The sequence below is a fragment of the Cnephaeus nilssonii genome (assembly GCF_951640355.1).
Source record: "Cnephaeus nilssonii genome assembly, chromosome: 19".
Taxonomy (NCBI): Eukaryota; Metazoa; Chordata; class Mammalia; order Chiroptera; family Vespertilionidae; genus Cnephaeus; species Cnephaeus nilssonii.
The window spans coordinates 8,553,367-8,574,212 of NC_137090.1; the positions used below are offsets into that span (position 1 = coordinate 8,553,367).

Consider the following 20,846-nt stretch of genomic DNA (forward strand, 5'->3'; position numbering starts at 1 on the left):
GCAAGGCCTGGCATTCACACGCCGCGCTGAAGCCAGAGCGAGGGAGGCCTACGGGGACCCAGCTGCGAACACGGCTGTTTAAATATTAAACAGGGCTGTCTTGTCTCCCACGTGGGAGAGTTTCTGATGCTTCCAAGGGCCCCACGTTGGGTACCCTCGGGGCCGGGGGTTCAGTGCCCACCCCAGTCATCGGAGTTAATACTTGGTATTTACCTATCGACCTCCCAGTCCAGGGGACAGGAAGACGGGAGCTTTCTCTGCCACAGACAGAACGACACTTGGAGGGGAGGGAAGGGCCCAGGAATCGGAGACTCCTCTCCGCTCCTCCCTGTCTTTAAATATTAGGTTTAAATAAATATTAAATAGCGATAAATACATCGGGTGGGGAGGGGCTTGCTCAGGGCTCGGAGAGGTAGCGCAGGACGCGGAGGGCCAGCTCCAGGAAGCCCTGCAGGTTGGAGGCCACCAGGACTCCCCCTGCCCGGCGCTGGAAGGCCGAGGTGAAGGTGAAGGTGGGCACGGTGCCCTGGGTGGCCGGCACGCCAGGGGCCATCCCCAGGTCTTGTATCTGCGGGGGAAAGGACAAGATTAGCCAGCGGCCCTGCCGAGTGGGCATGGTTATCACAGATGACTAATGCAAAGGCCTGATGAGGGCGGACGAGCACATGGTTGAGATGGAGCCGGGGCCTGTGACCCCACTCCTGCCCTCAACTAGGGGAGCGTGGGAAGGCCAGCAGCAGGAGGGTCCTGGGATGGGGTGGCAGCTCCCTACAAACAGCCCCCCACCCCCCAGGTTGCCAGCACGACCTTTAGGGACCAGCTCGGTCTAGGTCCCTAACACTTGGCGCTCCCAACCGAGGCTCACCTGCTGCCAGATGTTGGTGGCAAAGTCGGTGATGTCCAGCTGCAGCATGTCCAAGGTGGGGCCCACCTCGGGGGAGATTCCTGCCAGGGCCTGCAGGAGGCCCTGGTAGAGGAAGAGGCCGCTGTGGAGCTGTCCCAGGCAGCCTGTCTGCGGAGACGGAGTGGGAGAGTCAGGGGGTGCCGCTGGGATGCTCCCCTCAGGGCCCCAGCCTGGAGCCTGGAGCCTGGAGGTGGGGGGCCTTCCAGATCATCCTTCCCCTCCCCGCCCTCCTCCCCTTCCGACACTCACCAGCTGCAGGGCCTGGCTGGAGCAACTGCCCAGGGGAACGTGGGGGATGCCCAGAGAGTGCCTGAGCAGCACCAGCTCCTCGGGGTGGCACAGCTTGTGGGTGGCACACTGGGGCGAGAAGGATGCTGAGTGCAGGGGACTTCATAGAGCCAAGCTGTCCCCCATCTCTCTGAGGTCTTCCCCTGCCTCCAGTCCTGCCAGGCTCCTCAGCCCATTCTGCCCTCCACTTCCATCCTGGCACGGTCCCCAGAGGGTCTCCCCCGTTTCTTCCCGCCATTCAGGGCTCCCCTTCTCCTACCTCCCTTCCCTGTCCCCGTGCCTCTCTGCTCCCAGGCCCTCCTGATGCCCCCCCCCCACACACACACACACTTCCCTTCCCCTCCCTCGGCGCTCTCCTCGGTCCTCTTTCCCCTACACCCGCTGGGCAGCATGTGTGTGCCCGCCCTCCTTGCTGCCAGCCCCTCACTCACCAGCCTTTGCTGCATGACCAGGACATCAGCCTGGAGCTTCCTCACTTGCTCTAAGCACTTGAGCAGGAAGGTCTCGGGCAGGTGGCGGGCAGGGCCCAGGGGAGCAGCTTCCTGCACCGTCCAAAGTGCACTGTGCCAGAGGAGCAGCTGTAGGGCTGGGAGCGGGCGGACGGGCTCAGGAGCTGTTCTCTCCACTCCCCCCAGGGCCCCGTTCTGGGGACTTAGGGACCACCAGCCCCTGGACCACTCCAACCCGCCTCCCCTGCCCCAGGCAGGCGGCTCCCGGATGGATCCTGGGCAGGACACTCACCCATCAGCTTCATGGGGCTCTGTGCAGCGAGCGGGCTCAGCAGAGTCTGGCTGGGTCTGCAGGCTCGGGCTCTGTCAGGGACCAGCTCTGGAGGGCCTTTATACATAAGCCCATGGAGGCCCGGGAGGAAATTACCTGCGACTAAGGCTTAGTAATAACTTCCCAGGATTTATGCAAATTTAGTGTCCAGGACAACAACGAGGGGGAGTTGAGACAAAAAGCTGTTTGCGAAAGTTTTGTGAAATCGTGGAATCCCTGATCCTTCTTTGACGTCTGTGCCCCCTCAAACTCTCTTCCTCCCCTTGGCCCCACCCAGGCCCGAACCGCCGCAGGGTGTTTGCACAGAGCCCTGAACAAAGGCTGAGCCCAAAGCCTTGGAGGCTGGAGTCGGGTCAGACTGCTCCGAGACTGACCTCCAGGCAGCCCCACCCTCTCTCCTGGCAGATCTGTGGGGCAGCTCCCTTTGCCACTTTCCCCTGGGATAATCAAGCCACCTGCTCTCTGCCCCTAAATTCTGAGAGGGAAGAAGCTAGTCGCCCCCATTCCTACCCCCCAAACTCCCACTAGGCTGCCTTCCTGAATCCTCCCCTGAGAGGCCAGGGGCCGGGGATTAGGGACATTAGGGTCTTGCCTCCTGACCCTCTGCACAGCTTGATGGCCAGCATCCCAGGCTCCTGTCCTGCACTGATTAGCTGGGAACTCCCCAATCCCCCCCATGACTCATTCCTTTAAGCCCCTGGAATCCTGGCAGAGACCAGAGGAAACCGGATGCCTGTCCTGAATGAAGCAAGACCCTTTGGAGGCTCTGGGTTCACCTAACCCTGCCCTTCCTCCTCCTCCCGCACTCCCCCTCCCTGAACAGGGTCCCAGGGCTTTGGAGTTCGGGGTCTGGGACACGTGGCTTCCCAGGCCCGGTGCACTGCCAGCCAGAGCGCGTGTGCTGCCCCGAGGTGGAGTGGGCTGCGGGTGAGAAAGAGGAGACTGCCCTGGCTTTGAATCCGCAAACCATGCCATGTTGGCACTGGAAGGAACCTAGGAGACAAATCTGACCTCAGAGAGCTTAAGTAGCGTGCCAAGGAGCAGAACGCAGATCTGCCCTGTGAACTGGGCCAGAGAGGGAAGTGCCTTGTCCCGGGTCATGAGTTACAACCCGGGCCTCTGCCTCGGGCCAGAGAGCTTTCCCCAGGCCGAGGGGCCTACCCAGGGCAGTCTGACCAGGCACACCAAGGCTGTCCATTTCTGTCCCAATTTACTCTGAAATGTGCCTGCGAACAGAGGCATCATCTTCACCTGAGGAGTGGGTGTGTCTCTTTGGGTGAGGTCATTTCTGCAACAGGGGTGCCCCCTGGTGGTCATAGCTGGCAGGGTCTTCACCTGCTGATTTGTTCACATCCTGCCTCGGGGCCCCTGTTCGGTGTGGAGCAGGCATTGGCTCCCCACCTCCACTTTCAGGTAGGCATTCTGCCACCATGCACTGACTAGACCCACTCCATGGGCGGGGGGCTGGGAATTCACATTGACAAACACGACCCCTAAAACCTCCGGAGAGGTCAGCCTGCCTTGGCCAGTGTGCCGAGTGAGCAGAGCACGCTATACATCGTCCAATTCCTCTCCATAAGCCTATTCGGAGGGAACTAGAGCCCTTCTCCCTTTTACAGAAGACAAATCTGACCTCAGAGAGCTTAAGTAGCTTGCCAAGGAGCAGAACCCAGATCTGCCCTGTGCCAAAGTCTTAAACTCTTAACCATCAGGTCTCTTAGCCAGTGTCTGGCCTTCCTCACTCATGACAAGGCCAGGGCTAGACCCAGGCTTCTTTTACCTTCACCTGCAGTCCAAGGGTGTCAGATGTTTGGTTCAGAAAAACATGTGAATTCTAAGAAGGGTGGCCAGGATGGTGAAAGGACTCAAGATCATGATGAAAGAAAACAGGCTGTTTCATCTGGGGAAGAGGAGGGGTCGTTGGGTGGTCTCGGGGCTAGAAGGGGACCGGAAGTGGAGGCCACCGCCGGTTTTCAGCTCAACAGAAGGAAAGTGCTTTCTAAGGGTGTGAGATGTTGGAGGATGGAGTGGGCTGCTTCCAGAGGAAGTGAGGAGCTGCCGTCCCAGGAAGCGTCATGTCATCCGTCCCGTGGGGAGAAAATCTGAATGCTGGCTGGCAATTATGTCAGGCACTTCTCTTACACTTCTGTCATTTCTTTTTTTTTTTTTTTAAATAGATTTTTATTGATTTCAGAGAGAGGGAGAGAGAGATAGAAACATCAATGATGAGAGAGAATCATTGATCAGATACCTCCTGCACACCCTCTACTGGGGATTGAGCCCACAACCCAGGCATGTGCTCTAACTAGGAATTGAACCGTGACCTCCTGGTTTATGGGTCAACACTCAACCACTGAGCCACGCCGGCTGGGCTCCACTTTTGTCATTTCATCCGATCAACCAGGCGGTAGGATGTGGATTGTTCTGTAGACAAGGGATGGCCTCGGAGAAGCGAAGGGCCTTGCCCAAGATCACCGTCAGGGGAGAGCCAGGCAGATTTGCTTCCCAAGCACCCGTGGCTCCCATCACGTCACCTTCCTGTTCAGATGGCTAACGGTTCAATCGAGACTCCTGCCCAACTCAGGGGAGAAGAAAGACCAGGTAGAGGGGAGAGAGGCGAGAGCTTGTCACTGGCCACGCACACACAGGCTGAGCTAGACCAAAATAATCGTCTGGCAAAGGGTCTGGCTCCAGAGACCCCGAGTTATCCATCCTTCCAACTTCCCAAAGGCTTTCCCAGGTATTTCTCAGTGTCCAGAGCGGGCACAACGTCCCCTCCTCATCCTTCCTGCTTTCATCTGGCCCTGGGTGTGGAGCATCTGTATACAGGCTCTGGAGTAACTGATTTATTGCAGTCTTGGCCAGTGGGCCAAGATATGTACACCCTGAGTTAAGAATGGGTTTTCCATTTTTAAATGATTGGGGGGGGGAATAAAAAATATTTCATAACACGTAAAATTGTATGAAATTCAAACCCCAGTGCTCATAGACAATGTATTTGCATATTTTTATAGCCGCTTTCAAGAAGGGCGGAAGTGAGTAATTGTCACAGACCGTATGGCTCACTAGCCTAAAAATGTACTATCTGGCCCTTTAAGAAAGCTTGCACGCTATGTATACGGTAACATGCGTGTAAGGAGACAGGCAGAGATGTTGTTTGCAGCATGGCTTGTAATAATAAACAGATGCTCACCAATGGGAATGGCTGAATAAACTGTGGTCCATTCATAGCACATATGCCTCCCTGCCACCCCCTGACAAACTCCGAGAGGAAAGGAGTTTTATTCCATTGTATTCTCAGTGCCTGGAACAGTGCTGGGCTCGTATCAATATGATTAGACCTCAAAACAAATACTGAGTGAAAAGAGCAAGTTACATTCATGTGATACATCATTTACAAAGATCTAAAGACTCAAAACAACACCATATATATTTTATTGATTTTTAGAGAGAAAGAGAGAGGGAGAGGTAGAAAAATCATCAATGAGAATCATAGATTGGCCACCTCCTGCACGCTCCCCACTGGGGATTGAGCCCGAGACCCAGGCATGTGCCCTTGACCAGAATCGAACCCGGGACCCTTCAATCTGCAGGCTGACACTCTATCCACTGAGCCAAACCGGCTAGGGCAAAACAATACTATATTTTGTAGCAAACGTGTGAAAACGGAAGCTGGAAGGCTACCCACTGAGTCCATCAGTGTCTGCCTGGGAAAGGAAGGGAAGGGCCTGGGGAATGAACAAGATGGGCTTCCAATTCGTTGGTAATATTTTTACTTGGGTTAAAAACTTGACACAATAACAAAATGTTAACGTTTATTAAATGCAGGTGGAAAGTACATGGGTGTGGAGAGCAGCTACAGCGTTTGGACAGGTTCTCGGACTAATGAGAGGGCACGATCCTCTCGTGGCAAAGCCACGTGTAAGTCCCAGCACAAATATAGCCAGGGCTATAGCTGTAAGCTTGACCTTATGGTCCGAACCTGTGGTCCCACGTGGCTGAGTGATATGGGCCCTGGGAGGTGCAGCAAGTAAACAAAGCTTGATCAGGTGCATGTAATTAAGTAGATTCGAAACCCACGAGAACATTGTAAACATCTTGACCACGCCCTTACTTTGCCTTGTGGAATCTGGTTATAAAATAAAGACTCGGCTTACAGCCCATAGCACTATCGATCTCCATCAGAGAGGGCAGCGTGCCACCTAGCCCCAGCTTTATTCTCTTGTCTGTCTTTTCTAATCTTTCATCACCCGCCTCAGGTTCACCCATGGCCATGCTGGCGCGGCTCACATGGGTATTTGTTATGTTATTCTTTGTATTTCTCTGTCATTTTTCAATTAAAAAAACAAAACTGGAAGCTGGACAACACAGTGGGCTCTCCAAGCATGAAAATGACACTGCTTCTCCAGGGGAAAAAAGCCAAGCTGATGGGGATGAATTACAAGAAAGTTCCGGACAGTTGAGCAGACAAGGTGAGCAAGAACCAGGAAATCATGTCGAATGACTCCAAGTCTACCTTCTCCAATCCGCTACCAAGTAAATAAAGGGTCCGAGGCACTTTGGGCCAGGCAGTTTAATATTTATAATTGTGAGGGTGGGCACCATCAGGAAGACTTTTAATTCCTATGAGACATGCTAAGCAAGTAAGAGCCTCAGGGGCTGCATCTGTCCTCTGTACACAAGTCCCCTCATCAGACACTCAAAAAGGAAGTCACTCTCCGAGGTCAGGGAAAGTGGTGAGGGCCAGGACAGCCTCGTGAGGCAAAACCCAACCAACCAGCTGCTAGAGCCACGGACAGGCTGGAAGAAGGCAGCGCAGCCTGGCGGAAGGGAACCTGATCTTGGCACCTCGCAGGCAGTTTACTTCCCACCTAAGCCCGTCCAGGCATCCGGCATGCGGGAAGGACATGCCAGGTGCTCACCATTAGTCCCCCGCCCCATTCTTCCTGGAAGGGAATGAAAGGTCTGTTAGGTTTTTGAAGTGGCCTGTAAAATGGGGAAAGGATTAGAATCCTTAAAAGTTTGGGCTCTGGCCGGTATGTCTCAGTTGGAATGTCCTCCCAAGCACCAAAAGGTGGCAGGTTCAGTTCCTGGTCAGGGGACATACTCAGGTTGTGGGTTCGACCCCTGGTAGGGGTGTGCCAGAGGCAACCGATCAATGTTTCTCTCTCTCTCAAAAAAAACCCCAAAAACATCTTCCACGGAGACGTTGGGGGAAGTGCCATTTCTCAAAGCAAACGTGTTTGCACTTGAGTACATGGGAGGCGGCAGAAGCATGAAGGAAATGGGCCAGAGCACTGTGACCACGGCGGGTGGGACCGGCGCCCAAGCCAGGCGCCTAAAACATGCCTTTCATGGAAATTAGGGATCTTGGGGGATGAATCCGAAGTTGGTGATGAACACAATGTCCCTTTTCCAACAAACAAGACTTTCTTGAACCCAGAGTGCCAGCCTAGGGAGGCCCTGGGAAGACACCAACGCCCCGCTCTTAAGAACTCACAAACCAGTTGGGAAGGCTTTCGCTCCAACTCCCTTTTCAGGAATTATTTGATTACGGAGTGGTCTGGAAGCCAGGGGGTTAAACGCCTGGGAAGCCCAGGGGATGATGTGTAGAGAATCCCTCCAGAAGTCGGGTGAGCACGCAGGAGAGGAATTCAGTTAAGGAGGCAGAAAACCCCAACGCATGTTCAGTTGACAGAACTTGGCAGGAACAGAGTCTGTGCAGCGATGACCCCGGGGCCAGCCGGAGAGCACGGGAGTAACTCAATGCCCCACGGGGAGCCCTGCTATTGGCGGCCGGGAGACGGAGACGCAGGCCTTTCCCTGGATGGCCTTTCCCCACCATCCACAGCTGGCAGGGGTGGGCTGGGGGCCACAGGGAGCCCCCTCCAGCCTCACCTCTGCTCTCAACCTGCGGTTGCCTAGAGGGAGACCCTCCTCTTCTCTGCAAACCTCCCCTGAGAGTCAGGCTCGCCCGCTCTTTAATCCCCTGGAAGTCTAGATTCCTAATGTTAGAGCCAGGAGGTCACTGAATCCAATCCTGTCAGATGTGGGGAAGGAGCCTGAGAGGTTTAGGGATTTGCCCAATATTCGAGAGCCAGTTAGATACGAAACAGAGTAAACCCAGGCCTTCTGACCCGAGCTGTCTCTCCACCCTGCCCTTGCCTTCCTCATCTCGAGCTGCGGTCCTCAGATCACACCTGGGGCTAGGACCCCAAGACCAGGAAAAAACCCTGGCCTGTCAACATTGCAGGCATGAGAGCAAGCACAGTCATTACCTGATGCACAAAGAGCTTTGGAGAATTTTTTATTGTTTAAAAATCATAATTGAAGCTTCAAAAACATACAATCCAACCCATGTCCCAATTCAAGTCCTCTACTCCCTGGAGGAGAGCACAGGTCTTTTCCCTCCCACCTTGATGCCCACACCACTAGCCAGGACCCTGCCCTGGGGAGGCCACCTGCCCGCCCTTGGCCCTCCGTGTGCTAAGTCACGGGCTGGGGAGGGGCCCTGGGGCGAGGTGGGGGTGGCTGGCTCTCTACATCCCCCTGCCCCCCGCCCCACAATACGCAGTCTGTGAGCTGTGTGTGGGAAAAGGGGCCAGTTCCCTGGGCAGGGGACCCCAAGGGGAAAAGATAAAGAGCCAGTCCCCACTCACCCCACCCCTCCCCAGCCCCCCAGCTCAAGGGAAGCTGTCGTCATCATCTTCTGCCATTTCCTTGGCAAACTCCAAATCTTGCTGCTCTCGCTCTCGCCGTTCCTGGGCAAAGAGATGGCGTGAGGGCTGTGCGGCCTCTCTCACTCCTCCAGACACACCCCAGGCCAGGAACTGCCCAAGCTTCACAGCTGCCCCAGACCTTCCAGAAACCCCCTTTCCGTTCTGCAGGGACTTCTATCTCCCAGTCTTCCCCACAGCAGAAGGCAGCTTACCTCTGCAGACTCCAAGTCCTTGTTGTATGATTTGGGAGGAAACCTCATGGCCTGAAACAGAGTAAAGAGAGGAGAGCAAGATGAAGTGGAGGCATTCACTTAACACACATTTATTGTGCTCCTTCTGTGTACCAGGCACCAAGACACAGTAAGACAGGCTATTCAGCCTCCAGTTTAGTATAGCGGGGGAGCCAGGCATGGAATGAATTATTGCAATACCATGTGGTAATGCTAAAGAGAGAATTAGGAGACTCTGGGGGTATAAATGACTAACCTCTGGATGTCAGTGAGGGGGAGGAGGAGGAGGAATGGACTGGTTGTGGGAATGAAGGAAAAGCAGTCTGGACAGAAGATGCAATGTGTGAAGAGGTCTGTCCTGAGTTCAGTGGGGGAGGAAAAGGGGATAGGGGCCCTGGCCGCTGTTGCTCAGTGGTTAGAGTGTCAGCCCGTACACAGAAGGGTAATGGGTTTGCTTCCCGGTCAAGGGCATGTACCTGGGTTGCAGGTTCGAGTGCTGGTCCTGGTCAGGGAGTGTGCAGGAGGCAACCCATTAATGTGTCTCTCTCACATCGAAGTTTCTCTCCCCCCGCAACCCCTCCCTTCCACTCTCTCTAAAAAATCAATGGAAATGCATCCTCAGGTGAGGATTAACAAAAGAAAAAAAAGAAAGGGGCACAGGGAAAGAGGGGGGGGGGGGGTAACAGTGTGTGTCGTGGAGCATGGCTTCTGCCCAACTGTAAGCAAGGCCAGTGATATCCCTGGCTTCCAGCGGGAAGGAGACCAGGAACAAACAGAAGCCAACAGTACAGGCGCCTCACTCAGTGCCTGACACAGGATAAGGGCTCAACAGCCTTTGTGGGACTAGATACCAGCCCTGCCTTTTACACAACTTGGACTTCACTAAGTGCCTTAAGACAGTGATTTCATTTAATCTCATCAACCCTGTGAAGCAGGCAGGACAGGTAATATCGCACTATCAGCTGCACAGGTGGAGAAACAGAGCCTCAGAGAAGGCAAATGACTCCAATTTGGAACCAAATCTAGAACCCTAAACTGCGAATCTCTGTCCTCCTCGGCGACGAGACCCCTTAAAAGCAATAGAAGGTGCTACAGCCCCATAAGCCAAGTTCTTTGTCCCCTGAGGCCCCCTGTCCTCACAGTGACTTTACCGAGACGGGCTGGGAACTGGGCCCCAAACCACACCAATCTTCTCCGAGGAACCCACGTGTGAAGGGCTGTGTTGCCGCCAGCTGGCGCCTGCAGCCGAGCGCTCACCTTGACAGACATGTTGTGGATGTCTAGGCAGAAGGAGATGCGCTGGTGGAAGGCGAGCTGGGGCTCACGGGTGGAATAGATATCGATCATCTCCTTGGACTGCACGTAGCCCTTCTCGTGGTTGATGCTGGCCTCAATGACGCCGTCCCGGATGGCCTGCGGGCCCCAAAGGGAGGGAAGGTCACCAAAGAGCCCGCCATCCTCAGTCCTAGAACATCTTGTCCCATCTCTGTCTTCCTTACACTCTCATACATTCACTCACATACACACACTCTCTGGCAGCTTCCTGCAAGACTAGCACCCCTAAAAAGCGGGCCACTGCTCTACCCACACCCCTTGGCCTACTTCCTCCCACTCCCATCCCCTGAAATGAGGCCGGAAGGTGACAACTGCGGCCCCTGGACCAGCCCCACCTTGGCAACAATGAACTCCGCGTCCTCCGGGCTATCCAGCTGCAGCTTCTGGGCGATGTCAGCCAGGGAGATTCGGGAGTAGGAGAGGCTGATCATGCGCACACCTGGGGAAGGAAGGGGTGGTGGGGTGGGCGAGCACAGGCCCTTCCCTGCCCATGGACACCCACAGGGTTGTCCCCGTCCCTGGGTCCTGCTCCTCCGGCGGCCCCTCGACCCTGATGCACACCTGTCTTAATGACGTTGTGCCGTAGCCGGATGATTAGGGTGTAGGTCCCATCTGCTTGAAACTTCTCCCCAAACTGATCCAGGACCTGGTTGAACTTGGCTAGGTTTCCTGTCCTGACAGCTGCAGGGAGGAAGAGGAGTGGGTCAGAGGATGCAAAGGACACACACATCAGAGGCCACAGGCCAGGGGTCTGAAGCTCTGGGCGGGGCACTGGCCTTACCTTGGGTCAGAAGGAAGTAGGGCATGAGTGAGCGCTTGAGAGATGGCTGACGGAACTGCAGCCGGTCCGGGATCTCCCCCAGCAACAGCTCCACCACAATCAGAAGCTTGTGCACCTGGCAGAGTGTGACACGGGAACACAGTGGGCAGGGAGTCCCCCAGGTGGAAGAGAATGAAATGGGGCTTCAATTCAGTCAGACATCCTGGGAAACGGGGACATGGCACTATGATTAGGCCCATGGAGACAGGACAAATCCCTGAACCTGCGCTGGGCAGGGAATCCAGGCTCCGCCTGTGGAGTCAGGTACTGGGAACATCAGACCCTCTGACCACACTTCACCCCATGTCATTCCATCCGGCCAGTCAGCACACACACTGCTCTAAAGTGGCGATGCTCTAACCCCCCAGTACCTCGAATGGGACTATATTGGGAAACAGTCTTTGAAGAGGTAATTAAGGTAAAATGAGGTCATATGAGTGGGCCCCAACCCACTATGACTGGTGTCCTTATAAGAAGAGATTAAGATACAGCCATGCACAGGGGAGGCCATTTTGAAGACACTGGAAGAAGATGGCCGTCTACAAGCAAAAGAAAGGCCCTCAGAGGAATCTAACCGCTGACCCCTGACCTTGGATTCTGACCTCTAGGACTGTGATGAAATATGTGTCTGCTGTGGAAGCCATCAGGCTGTGCTCCTTGGGAAGGCGGCCTGAGCAGACGAAGACCGCAATGGATGCTGGTGAAGCATCCCGGGGTCAGAGCTGAGCCCTGAGAGCAGGAGCACCCCCGGAGAGCATGTGGCTCCTACTATGGATGAACAAGCTTCCAGAGTGTTCTGCTGTGGACTCCATGGTCACTTACAGCCAGCTTCTCTACTGTGCTCTTTACCCCACTCCTTCCCGTCTCTTCCAAGGCCTTGACCTTTCTGCTCAAGTTGGGAAGCTCTCCCAACTCTGCTTCTTTCCCTCAAGCAACCATAGCATCTCTTTCCTGCTCCCTCACCAGCAGTCCACGGACCTCACTCCAGCTCTCTCTGCTCCTTCCTGCCACCCGGCTCCACCAAAGAAAACACGGAAACCTTATTCTTCTCTAGTGAAATCTGGTTTGAAAACACTGCTTTACCTTTCAACGTCTATCCCCAGTACGTGGACGCAGCCTATATGTTCATCATTCATTTTTAGTGATTTTTACAAAGAACTTTAGTATATATCCAGTATTGTAAGCAATCTCACATTCTGCACATGTACTGTATGTGTCTGAAAAGCCATTCCTTTCTGTGAAAATTCTTCCCATCTTTCAAAAACCAGATAAAATTTAACATTTTTCTTTAAGATCTCTTTAGTTATTTGACCAAATCAAACCTTCCTTTCTATGAACTTCTGAACAGAAAACAAACCAATTCTCCTGCCACACTGACCTAATCATTGTGTGTTTTTTAAAAAAATATATTTTTATTGATTTCAGAGAGGAAGGGAGAGGGAGAGATAGATTGAAACATCAACGATGAAAGAGAATCATTGATCAGCTGCCTCCGGCAGGCCCCCTACTGGGGATCGAGCCTGCAACCCAGGTATGTGCCCTTGACTGAAATCGAACCTGGGACCCTTCAGTCGCAGGCCGACGCTCTATCCACTGAGCCAAACCAGCTGGGGCTCATTGCGTGTTTTTAATCTGTTCTCTTTCAAGGGCACTAGGGCACTGATATTGTGTTAAGGTGGGAGCATGGCTTATAGTTGGGAAAGCTGAGTCCAAATCTGGCTACTAGGCCCTCAAGCCTTTCTGAGTCAAATTCTTTATGTATCTCTTCCAGGGCAAATACCATTTCTTATCCTTCTTTTCTATTCCTCACAGTGTCTTAATACCAAGGCCAGCACTTAAATAAAACAAAATAAAAAGCAAACAACCCTTAGTGACTGATGGTTCTCGGAAGGGTGGATGGGAGAGGGGGAGGAGTGCAAGGCTTATCTTCACCTGAATCAGCCACCTTTCTGGAGGTTTTCTGGGGCCCCTGGCCACAGGCAACACTGCTCCCAAATGGGCACCTAAGGGACCAGGTAAGAGCCTGAGTTTTACCAACCATCCATGCCCAGGACTGGAATGACCTAGGAATCAGGACACTCTCTACCTCTCTACCAAGAACACTCTGAACATAAACTGCCAGAGGTGCAGGTGGCATCTGCTTAATGTGCCCTGAACAATGTTGTGCACAGGCATCTGATGCCACCTCTGGGATAACGAAGACTAGGGAGCCTTCCCTGGCCCCCTAAATAGGGAAGCAGAACTAAAATGTCATCAGATGAGCAAGTAGCAAAGGGATGAGAATTGTTGCTCACAGTCTGTTTGAAGCCGACAGCTGTGTGCTGAGGGGCCTTGCGAAGGGCATTGGTCATCGTTCTCCGGGCCTCTGAGTATTCCAACTGGATGGCTTTGATCCGCCCTGGGTGTGGAGAAGAGAAGAGTGGGTCAAGAGAATGGCACCCTCCAAGCCCCCTTGAAAACCAGAGTGCCAAATGCGTCTCTTTGCACCCAATTTTTAGAAAATTTGCACCAAGTAAGCCTGAGACACCTTCTGGCTTGGGGGTTGGCCCCCCTGCTCACCTGTGTAGTAGAGGTACCTCGCCCACTCATTGTTGTTGGCCTGCTCAGGGAACACGGACTTGGACACCAGCTTCTCAGCCTGGTCGTACAAGCTGTAGTGTAGGTAGTTCCGCAGCAGGAGGTTCAGCAGGGTGGCCTGCCCGTCTGGGTCATGCCGAAGGGTGGCTGTCCGGAGCCGAGCATGTAAGAAGCTTCAAGAGGGAAAGAAAAAAAGTCAAAGGTCTCTTCAAACTGATTTGACCTCCCTATTCTTTCTCAATTCCTAAAAACATGATACAAATTGCTTTTCTGATTATTCTCAGAATATTTAATGAACTATTCTAGGTCCACAGAAAGGACAGAACTCTGCTCTCGGAGTTTGCATTCCAGTGGGGGAGACAGAAAGCGATCATGATGAACAAGTGTATTATGCTGCACGGAGAAATCAGGGTAAGTGCAATGCAGGTGGGGAGGATGGGGCTATGATTTTAATATGTTTTATTGATTTCAGAGAGGGAGAGGGAGAAAGAGATAGAAACATCAATGATGAGAATCATTGATCGGCTGCCTCCTGCACACCCCCCGCCCCCCGGGATCAAGTCTGCAACCCAGCAGGTGCCCTGATCGGGAATCGAACCAGGACCTCCTGGTTCATAGGTCAACCACTGAGCCACGCTGAAGGGTACCACTGCAGGTTTCAGAGGAGTGAAATGTTTTCTAACCTGTCATCTACTCTTTAGCTATCAATCAGCCCTCCCTTGATGTGGGGTGAAGGGAAGAGACTGGGGGGACAGTTCTTAACCAGCCGTGGTCATCTCTGTTTCTTCATCTAATATCACTCTCTCTTAACCCCTCCTATGGCAGGGCATGGTAAGGGCATGTTAATCACCGCCCCCATTTCCTGCTGGGCACTTTACATCTACCAGCTTATCACCCGCTGCAAGTCACGGCTCTGTGGGAGTGACCGACCACATCTCCGACCTAGGCCGAGCCTGAGACCCTGGGCCACCTGTACCTGCGCACCACATCCAGCTTGTCCAGAAACTCATAGACCCGGGCGTGGTAATAGTAACACTTTGCAGCCAAAAGGTCCAGGGCCCGGCGGTTCTGAGTGCTGATCTTCTGCATCAGATCATCAGAGATCTTCTGTGCCTGGAGAGGCAGCCGAAAGAGAATTAGTTCTTCAAAAAGTTAAACATGGAGCCATCATAAGAGCCAGCGAGCAATTTCCCTCCTAGGCATATATCCAAGAGAACTGGAAACATTTGTTCACATAAAAACTTGCACACAATGTTCATAGCAGCATTATTAATAACCAAAAAGTGGAAATAACCCAAGTGTCCACCACCCGATGAATAGATAAACCAAGTGTGCTATATCCATGCACATTATTCAGCCTTAAAAATGGAGTACAAATACATGGATAAACCTAGAAAACATTATGCTAAGTGGAAGATGCCAGACACTCTTATGGAAAATCCATGAGACAGATCAGTGCCTGTCAGGGGCTGGGCAGGGTGAGGGGAATGACTACTAATGGGTACAGTGTTTCTTTTTGGGGTGATTCAATTGTTCTGGAGCTGGTGATTATAGCTGCACAATATTGTGAATATACCAAAAAGAGTACACCCATTGTACTCTTTAAAGGAGATGAATTACATCTAAAAAACCTGAAAAACAACCAGTTGCAAGAAAAGGAAAAAACCCCAGGGAATTGAGGAGTGGGACCTATAATTTTTCTTTTTTTTTAATCTCACCTAAGGATATTTACCCCTCATTGATATCATTCCCCCCACTGATTTCAGAGAGGGTGGGAAGGAGGGAGGAAGAAAGGAGAAGAGAGAGAGAAACATCAATGGTTTGCCTCTCACACCCACCCCGACCAGGGCCAGGGATCGAACCTGCAACCCAGGCACGTGCCCTGACCAGAATCAAATCCGTGACCTTCTGGTGCATAGGACGAGGCTCTAACCCACTGAGCCATACCGGTGGGCAGGAACTGTCATTTTTTGCATGTGCTCTTGGGACAGTGGCTATGACCGACAAAGAAGCTGGTCCCAAGTGGAGGAAGTGGTGACATGATGTTTCTATCTCTCTCTCCCTTTCCCTTCCTCTCTCTGAAATCAATAAAAACATACTTAAAAATAAAACATTTAAGAAAAGCGTGAAAGCTTACTATGTACAGATTGTGCTAATTATTTTTGAATATATTATTTTATTTAATACCAACAACAATCTTGTAAATTAGGCATTGTTTCCCCCACTTTACATACAACTAAGGGAAGTTCATTTGTGTAAGGTACAGCTGGGATTTGAACACAGGTCTTTCTGTCTCCAAATCTCCTACTTTCCCCCTAAGAACCCACTAGACTGGTATTGTGCCATGGCCAGGTACACAGAATGACCACTGCAGGAGTTGTGGGATCTTCCCTGACCGCGGGGTAAGGTACATGCCCACGGGGGAGAGCTGGGGGATGGTTGATAACCCAGGGACTATCTCCATTTTCTCACGAGAGGCGATCTCTCCCGCAAACCCCTGGCAGCGCCTGGGCCACTGGATCACCCTGGGAAATCAGTACCTCCTTGTAGCGCTTGCTGTTCATTAGGAAGATGACCACGAGGAGCTGCAGGTAGGCTTCCACTTCGGGCAGGAGGGGCGCCGAGGCAGCTTTTCCTGTCCGGGGACGGAACTGGAAATCAGCTTCTGTGTCCATGGGCTAGGAGAGGACAGGCGTTACCGTGGAAAAGCTCAGTCACATCAGTCAACCAGAAATGTACTAAGCGCTCACTATGTATTCAATTGAATGCCTAATATAGGCCAAGATTTTCCTAGGTGCTGGGGATAAAAAATGAAAGATGACAGTCTCTTTCTAAAGGGAGCCAAGGAGGCTGGCCATACAATAGAAAAGAAGGTGACGAGAGTGTAACAATTTTACAGAACGCAATGGGGACAGAAAGGATGTTGTAGGGCCTCTCACAGAGCCAACAATCTTGGTGGGAGAGTAATCCACTACACCTGGAACTACGACAAATTCTATCAGTCAGGGTTTAATAAAGTGATAGAATTTTAGAGATGAGATCAATAATAATGAGACAAAAAAAACCTTTTTTGTATGGGAACAAAAGAAATTTTGGGGAAATGTACTTATACACAGTACTTACTTTCAGATTTAGTCACCAAAACTGGAGTAATGTGAACAGCTCAAAAAGTGACCAAGTTGGGTGAATTTAGGGAAATAAGGTTAAAAACATTCCAGGTGGCCTGGGGCTTTTCCCCTTTCCCTGACAATAGATTCTTTATCATTCCACTTCAAGGAATTTTCTGAGCTTTCATGTCTATGGAACAGACTAAGTTTATAGGATTTTAGGTGGCTGAAGGTCAATGATGTTTTAGGGAGATGGAGGTGGCTGAAGGGTCAGGACCTGGATTGTGTGCCATGAGTCATAAGGGCGATTTCACAGCCAGAAAGGAAGAGGAGAGGCTGCTCCGGGCAGAGAGACCACTACCACTATCAGACCACCTTCCTCAGCATCCACTCCGTGTCAGGCACCATACTAAGCGCTTTATGCATACTCCTCCCCTGCCACTGCCCCCCAAATCTGTCCATCACATTCAACAAACGAAGAAAATGAGACACAAGGAGGTTAGGCTACTTGCTCAAGTCCCACAGGTACCAAATGGTAGAGTTGGGATTCAAATTTAACTCTACCTCCAAACCCTGTGCTCCAGACCCCCGTTTCACACGTCCCCCATAGTGAACCTCAGAGGCAAAGAGGTGGGGGCACCTTCTCCTAGGACAGTGGTCAGCAAACCGCGGCTCGTGAGCCACAGGCTGCTCTTTGGCCCCTTGAGTGAGGCTCGGCGTTAGAACCACTTCTTCAAAATAGACTCGCCCAGGCCGAAAACCGACTTTTGCGCATGGGCCACGAAGTTTCAATCGCACTGTATGTGCGTGCCTGCACGTGGTATTTTGTGGAAGAGCCACACTCAAGGGGCCAAAGAGCCGCATGTGGCTTGCGAGCCGCGGTTTGCCGACCACTGTCCTAGGACAACGGAGATGCCATCCGATTGGAGGAGAGGTCTGTGTTGGGGGCAGTAGGAAATGAGTTTGGTGGGAAGGTTCCTGACTCCCAGCTCCTGTCCCTGTCTCGGAAGGATGACACTACAGGGCAGAAGGATGGTGCCCTTGGCCATGGGCAATGGCTACTAAAATGGGCCGCTTTGCTTCATTTCTCTGCTGCAGCAGGTGACAAGACAGAGCTTTAGGATGCGCCTGACTCACTCACCTCTTCCAGAAAGGGTAGCAAGAAGTCTCGAGTGGCATTGTTTGAGGTGAAGAAGCCATGCACAGCCTTATAGAGAACATAGTGGTTGAGGCGGCGTGACGTGGAAGGCAGCATCCGCAGGGCCCTCAGGACGTATCGAGGCTCCTTGCCGGAAACGGCCTTCTCCAGCTGTTTCACATGCTCCTTGATGTCTGTGAAGGACCAGAGGAAAAAATGTTACTTCCAACTCTTTCATCCCTCCCTACCCCCACCCCACTCCAGGCAAGTAGTTCTAGGGAGCCTCTTACAAAAGGGTAGAACGTGGCCAATCACCTCTTTTGCCCTAATAGGGTTCAGCAATACTTATGGATGCCATACAGGGATTTTAAGACATCACCAAGTGCCAAAGAAAAATAAAGCTGCGGTAGGGAAAGGGGTAGAGATACGAAGAAAAAAAAAGACGAGAAACAAAACAAACTCATGGATATTTATCAGATCTCTAAATAAGAGAAGACTTTCCAAATGTAAACAGTGGGAGAAATCACACACACACACACAAAAAAAACAAACAAAAAAAAACAAAAACAAAAACTGATGAATTTGATTTCAATAAAAGAAAAATATCTGCAACAAATGTGACCAAAGATGCATATTCCGATTCTACAAAGACCTTGTATAAATGATTAAGATAACTATGGGGCAAACAGGACATTTCTGCTGGTATAATGTAAACCAATACAGTTTTTCTGGACAATGCCTATCCAAAACCTTAACAACATTTACCCTTTCAACTCAGGCATATTGATTCTAAACTGAAGAAAAAATTAGAAAGGTAGGTTAAAAACTTGGGCAAAAGATGAATGCTGCATACCTATTTATAAAAATAAGAAACTGGACACACTTAAATGTCCAATAAGGAAATGCAATCAACTAGTCGTTTCTTCATCACCTTTGTATACTTAGCATAGGGTGCCTGGGCCACATTAATAACACGATATAATGATAACAGCTAATATGTACGGAGGGTTTACTACGTGTTCATCATGCGCTAGGCGCAGTTCTAAGCATCTTCGTCTTCACAACAACCCAACCAAGTAGATACTCTTACTCTCAGGGAAAGAAACTTACTTTTTGAACTTGTATTCTTAGCCACTATATCAGGTAGTCAGTACATGTTTCATTGAATGCTATGTTTGCGGATATGTTAAATAAAAGCACACCAGACCACCTGTATTAAGCTATGCCTGTTCCAAACTATACATATAACTCGATCTGAATTACAGGAGAGCAGCTTAAAAATTCACAGGAAAAAATGTTAACCATGATCCCCCCTCTCCCCCCTGCTACACTTCAGACTTCTCATATTTTCCAAAATTTCTACAATGAACACGAGTTACTTTATAATAACAAAGTGAAGTATTTATAACAAACATGTACATACTTAGTAGGTAATGCTGAGCAGCACCTTTGCTACTGGCTATCATTATTTTAGGTAAAAAGATCGATATTAGCTGCTAAGCCCATTGCCCAACCTACTTAAGAGTAGGGAGCTGATGCACTCAGCACTCTCACCCCCTCAAAACACCACCCAGAAGCGTAACTGCGCTTACTTCGGTGTGTTTGAGCTAGTGTCTCATGCACTTGAGAGAGAAAACCCAAGAAACTGTCCAGTCCCACTCGATCGGAAACGGGGGAAACAGCAACAGGCTCAGAGTGAGGAGGAGAAACGTGAACTGGGAGGAACAAGAGCTTGACTCGGAGGAGAAGGGAACTCCGATGGAGAGTGTTAGGAACTCAAAGACGATAGCTAAAAAGTTGAAAGTGTGTCATGTATTTAAAGCCTTTAGAAACAGAGTAGGAGTGAGGGCTTGAAGGGAGAGGAAAAAAGAGATGGGATCGTTTGAGCACCTGAATTACCGAAAGGAGGAAGCAAGATACTAGGTAGGAAGGGCTCTTTTAGAGGAGTTTGCTAAGGTAGCTAACACAACAGAAACCTTAAAACAAGGGCCAGTATCCCGCGTCTTCCTGACCCCCTTTACACACATAAACACAAACAATGGTTTCTAGCGGGATCAGTCGTACACATCGGACGCGACAGAATCGGGATGTAAATGTGAGTTAGAGGGGAGGACTAAGGAGGAGTCTACACACCCAGGGAGACCCAGTCCTGGATGCAATGCCGGGCGGGGTGGAGGTGTGTGGCGAGGGAGGAGTCCTGAGCCCGGAGTAATTGGGGTTGGGGTTGGGAGTGTCAGGGTCGTGGGGGCGGGAAATTTTTTTTTTTTGGGGGGGGGGCGATCCTTAGGAACCAGGGGTGGTGGAGGCTGCGCTGGGGTCCCAAAGAGAAGCTGATCATGGCACGTCCCCGGCCCAGACTTTCGTACCCTCCAAGGTGATGGTGTCCAGCTCTCGCTGGGAGTGCTCAGTCGCCGTCGCCGTCTTCCCGTCAGCCTCCCCCGTTGACCCGCTACCCGCCGTCGCCTCCTCTTTCATCTCCACATCCTGGGGGGTCGGGGGTACCGGCGGTTCCTGTTCCCCTCCGCCCGGCGGCGGCTTCGCCTTGTCCGCGCCGCGGCGCCGCGCGGAGCCCTCCTGCTTCATGGCACACGGGGTCGCGGCCTAGTCCGGGGACTGAGGCCGGGGCCTCGCGTGAATTCTCGCAGCAGAGAGCTGGAACCAAGTCGGGCCTGCACACGAGCGCGGGATCGCTACGGGCCGCACGATGACGGAGCAGCAGCAAACCCTTTCCCAGCGCGGGGCCTGCTGGGAAACGCCAGGCCCACTGGGCCGAAGGCCGAGTCAACAAAGGGGAAAGAAATCAACAGCCGAGTGCAGGATGGGGGCGGATCTGCGAGGGAGGAGGGGGGAGGAGCCTGTTTAGGTTTGTGGTGCTTGCTTTGCAGTATTTAAATGTGGGTTTTCTTCTATCTTCCTCCGGAGTGCATTTCTGTGCTTGTCCACGAGAG

General features: G+C 51.8%; 2 protein-coding genes across 2 annotated transcripts; both read right to left on the bottom strand.

Annotated features, from left to right (window-relative positions):
• Positions 1-397: 397 nt before the first annotated feature.
• Positions 398-2,039, bottom strand: CSF3 (colony stimulating factor 3; the record flags this gene model as incomplete). The annotated part of the gene is made up of 5 exons (XM_079798646.1): positions 398-568; positions 866-1,012; positions 1,154-1,261; positions 1,624-1,778; positions 1,934-2,039. The coding sequence occupies 5 exons, from the start codon at positions 2,037-2,039 to the stop codon at positions 398-400; spliced, it is 687 nt and encodes a 228-aa protein (XP_079654772.1).
• A 6,515-nt stretch (positions 2,040-8,554) lies between these two features.
• Positions 8,555-20,650, bottom strand: PSMD3 (proteasome 26S subunit, non-ATPase 3). Its single transcript, XM_079798049.1, has 12 exons — positions 20,265-20,650; positions 17,902-18,092; positions 16,194-16,331; positions 14,630-14,766; positions 13,636-13,826; positions 13,371-13,474; positions 11,038-11,152; positions 10,818-10,937; positions 10,592-10,695; positions 10,179-10,334; positions 8,904-8,954; positions 8,555-8,733 (listed from the first exon to the last, which is right to left on the bottom strand). The coding sequence occupies exons 1-12, from the start codon at positions 20,479-20,481 to the stop codon at positions 8,656-8,658; spliced, it is 1,602 nt and encodes a 533-aa protein (XP_079654175.1). The 5' UTR covers positions 20,482-20,650; the 3' UTR covers positions 8,555-8,655.
• Between the last annotated feature and the right edge of the window lie 196 nt (positions 20,651-20,846).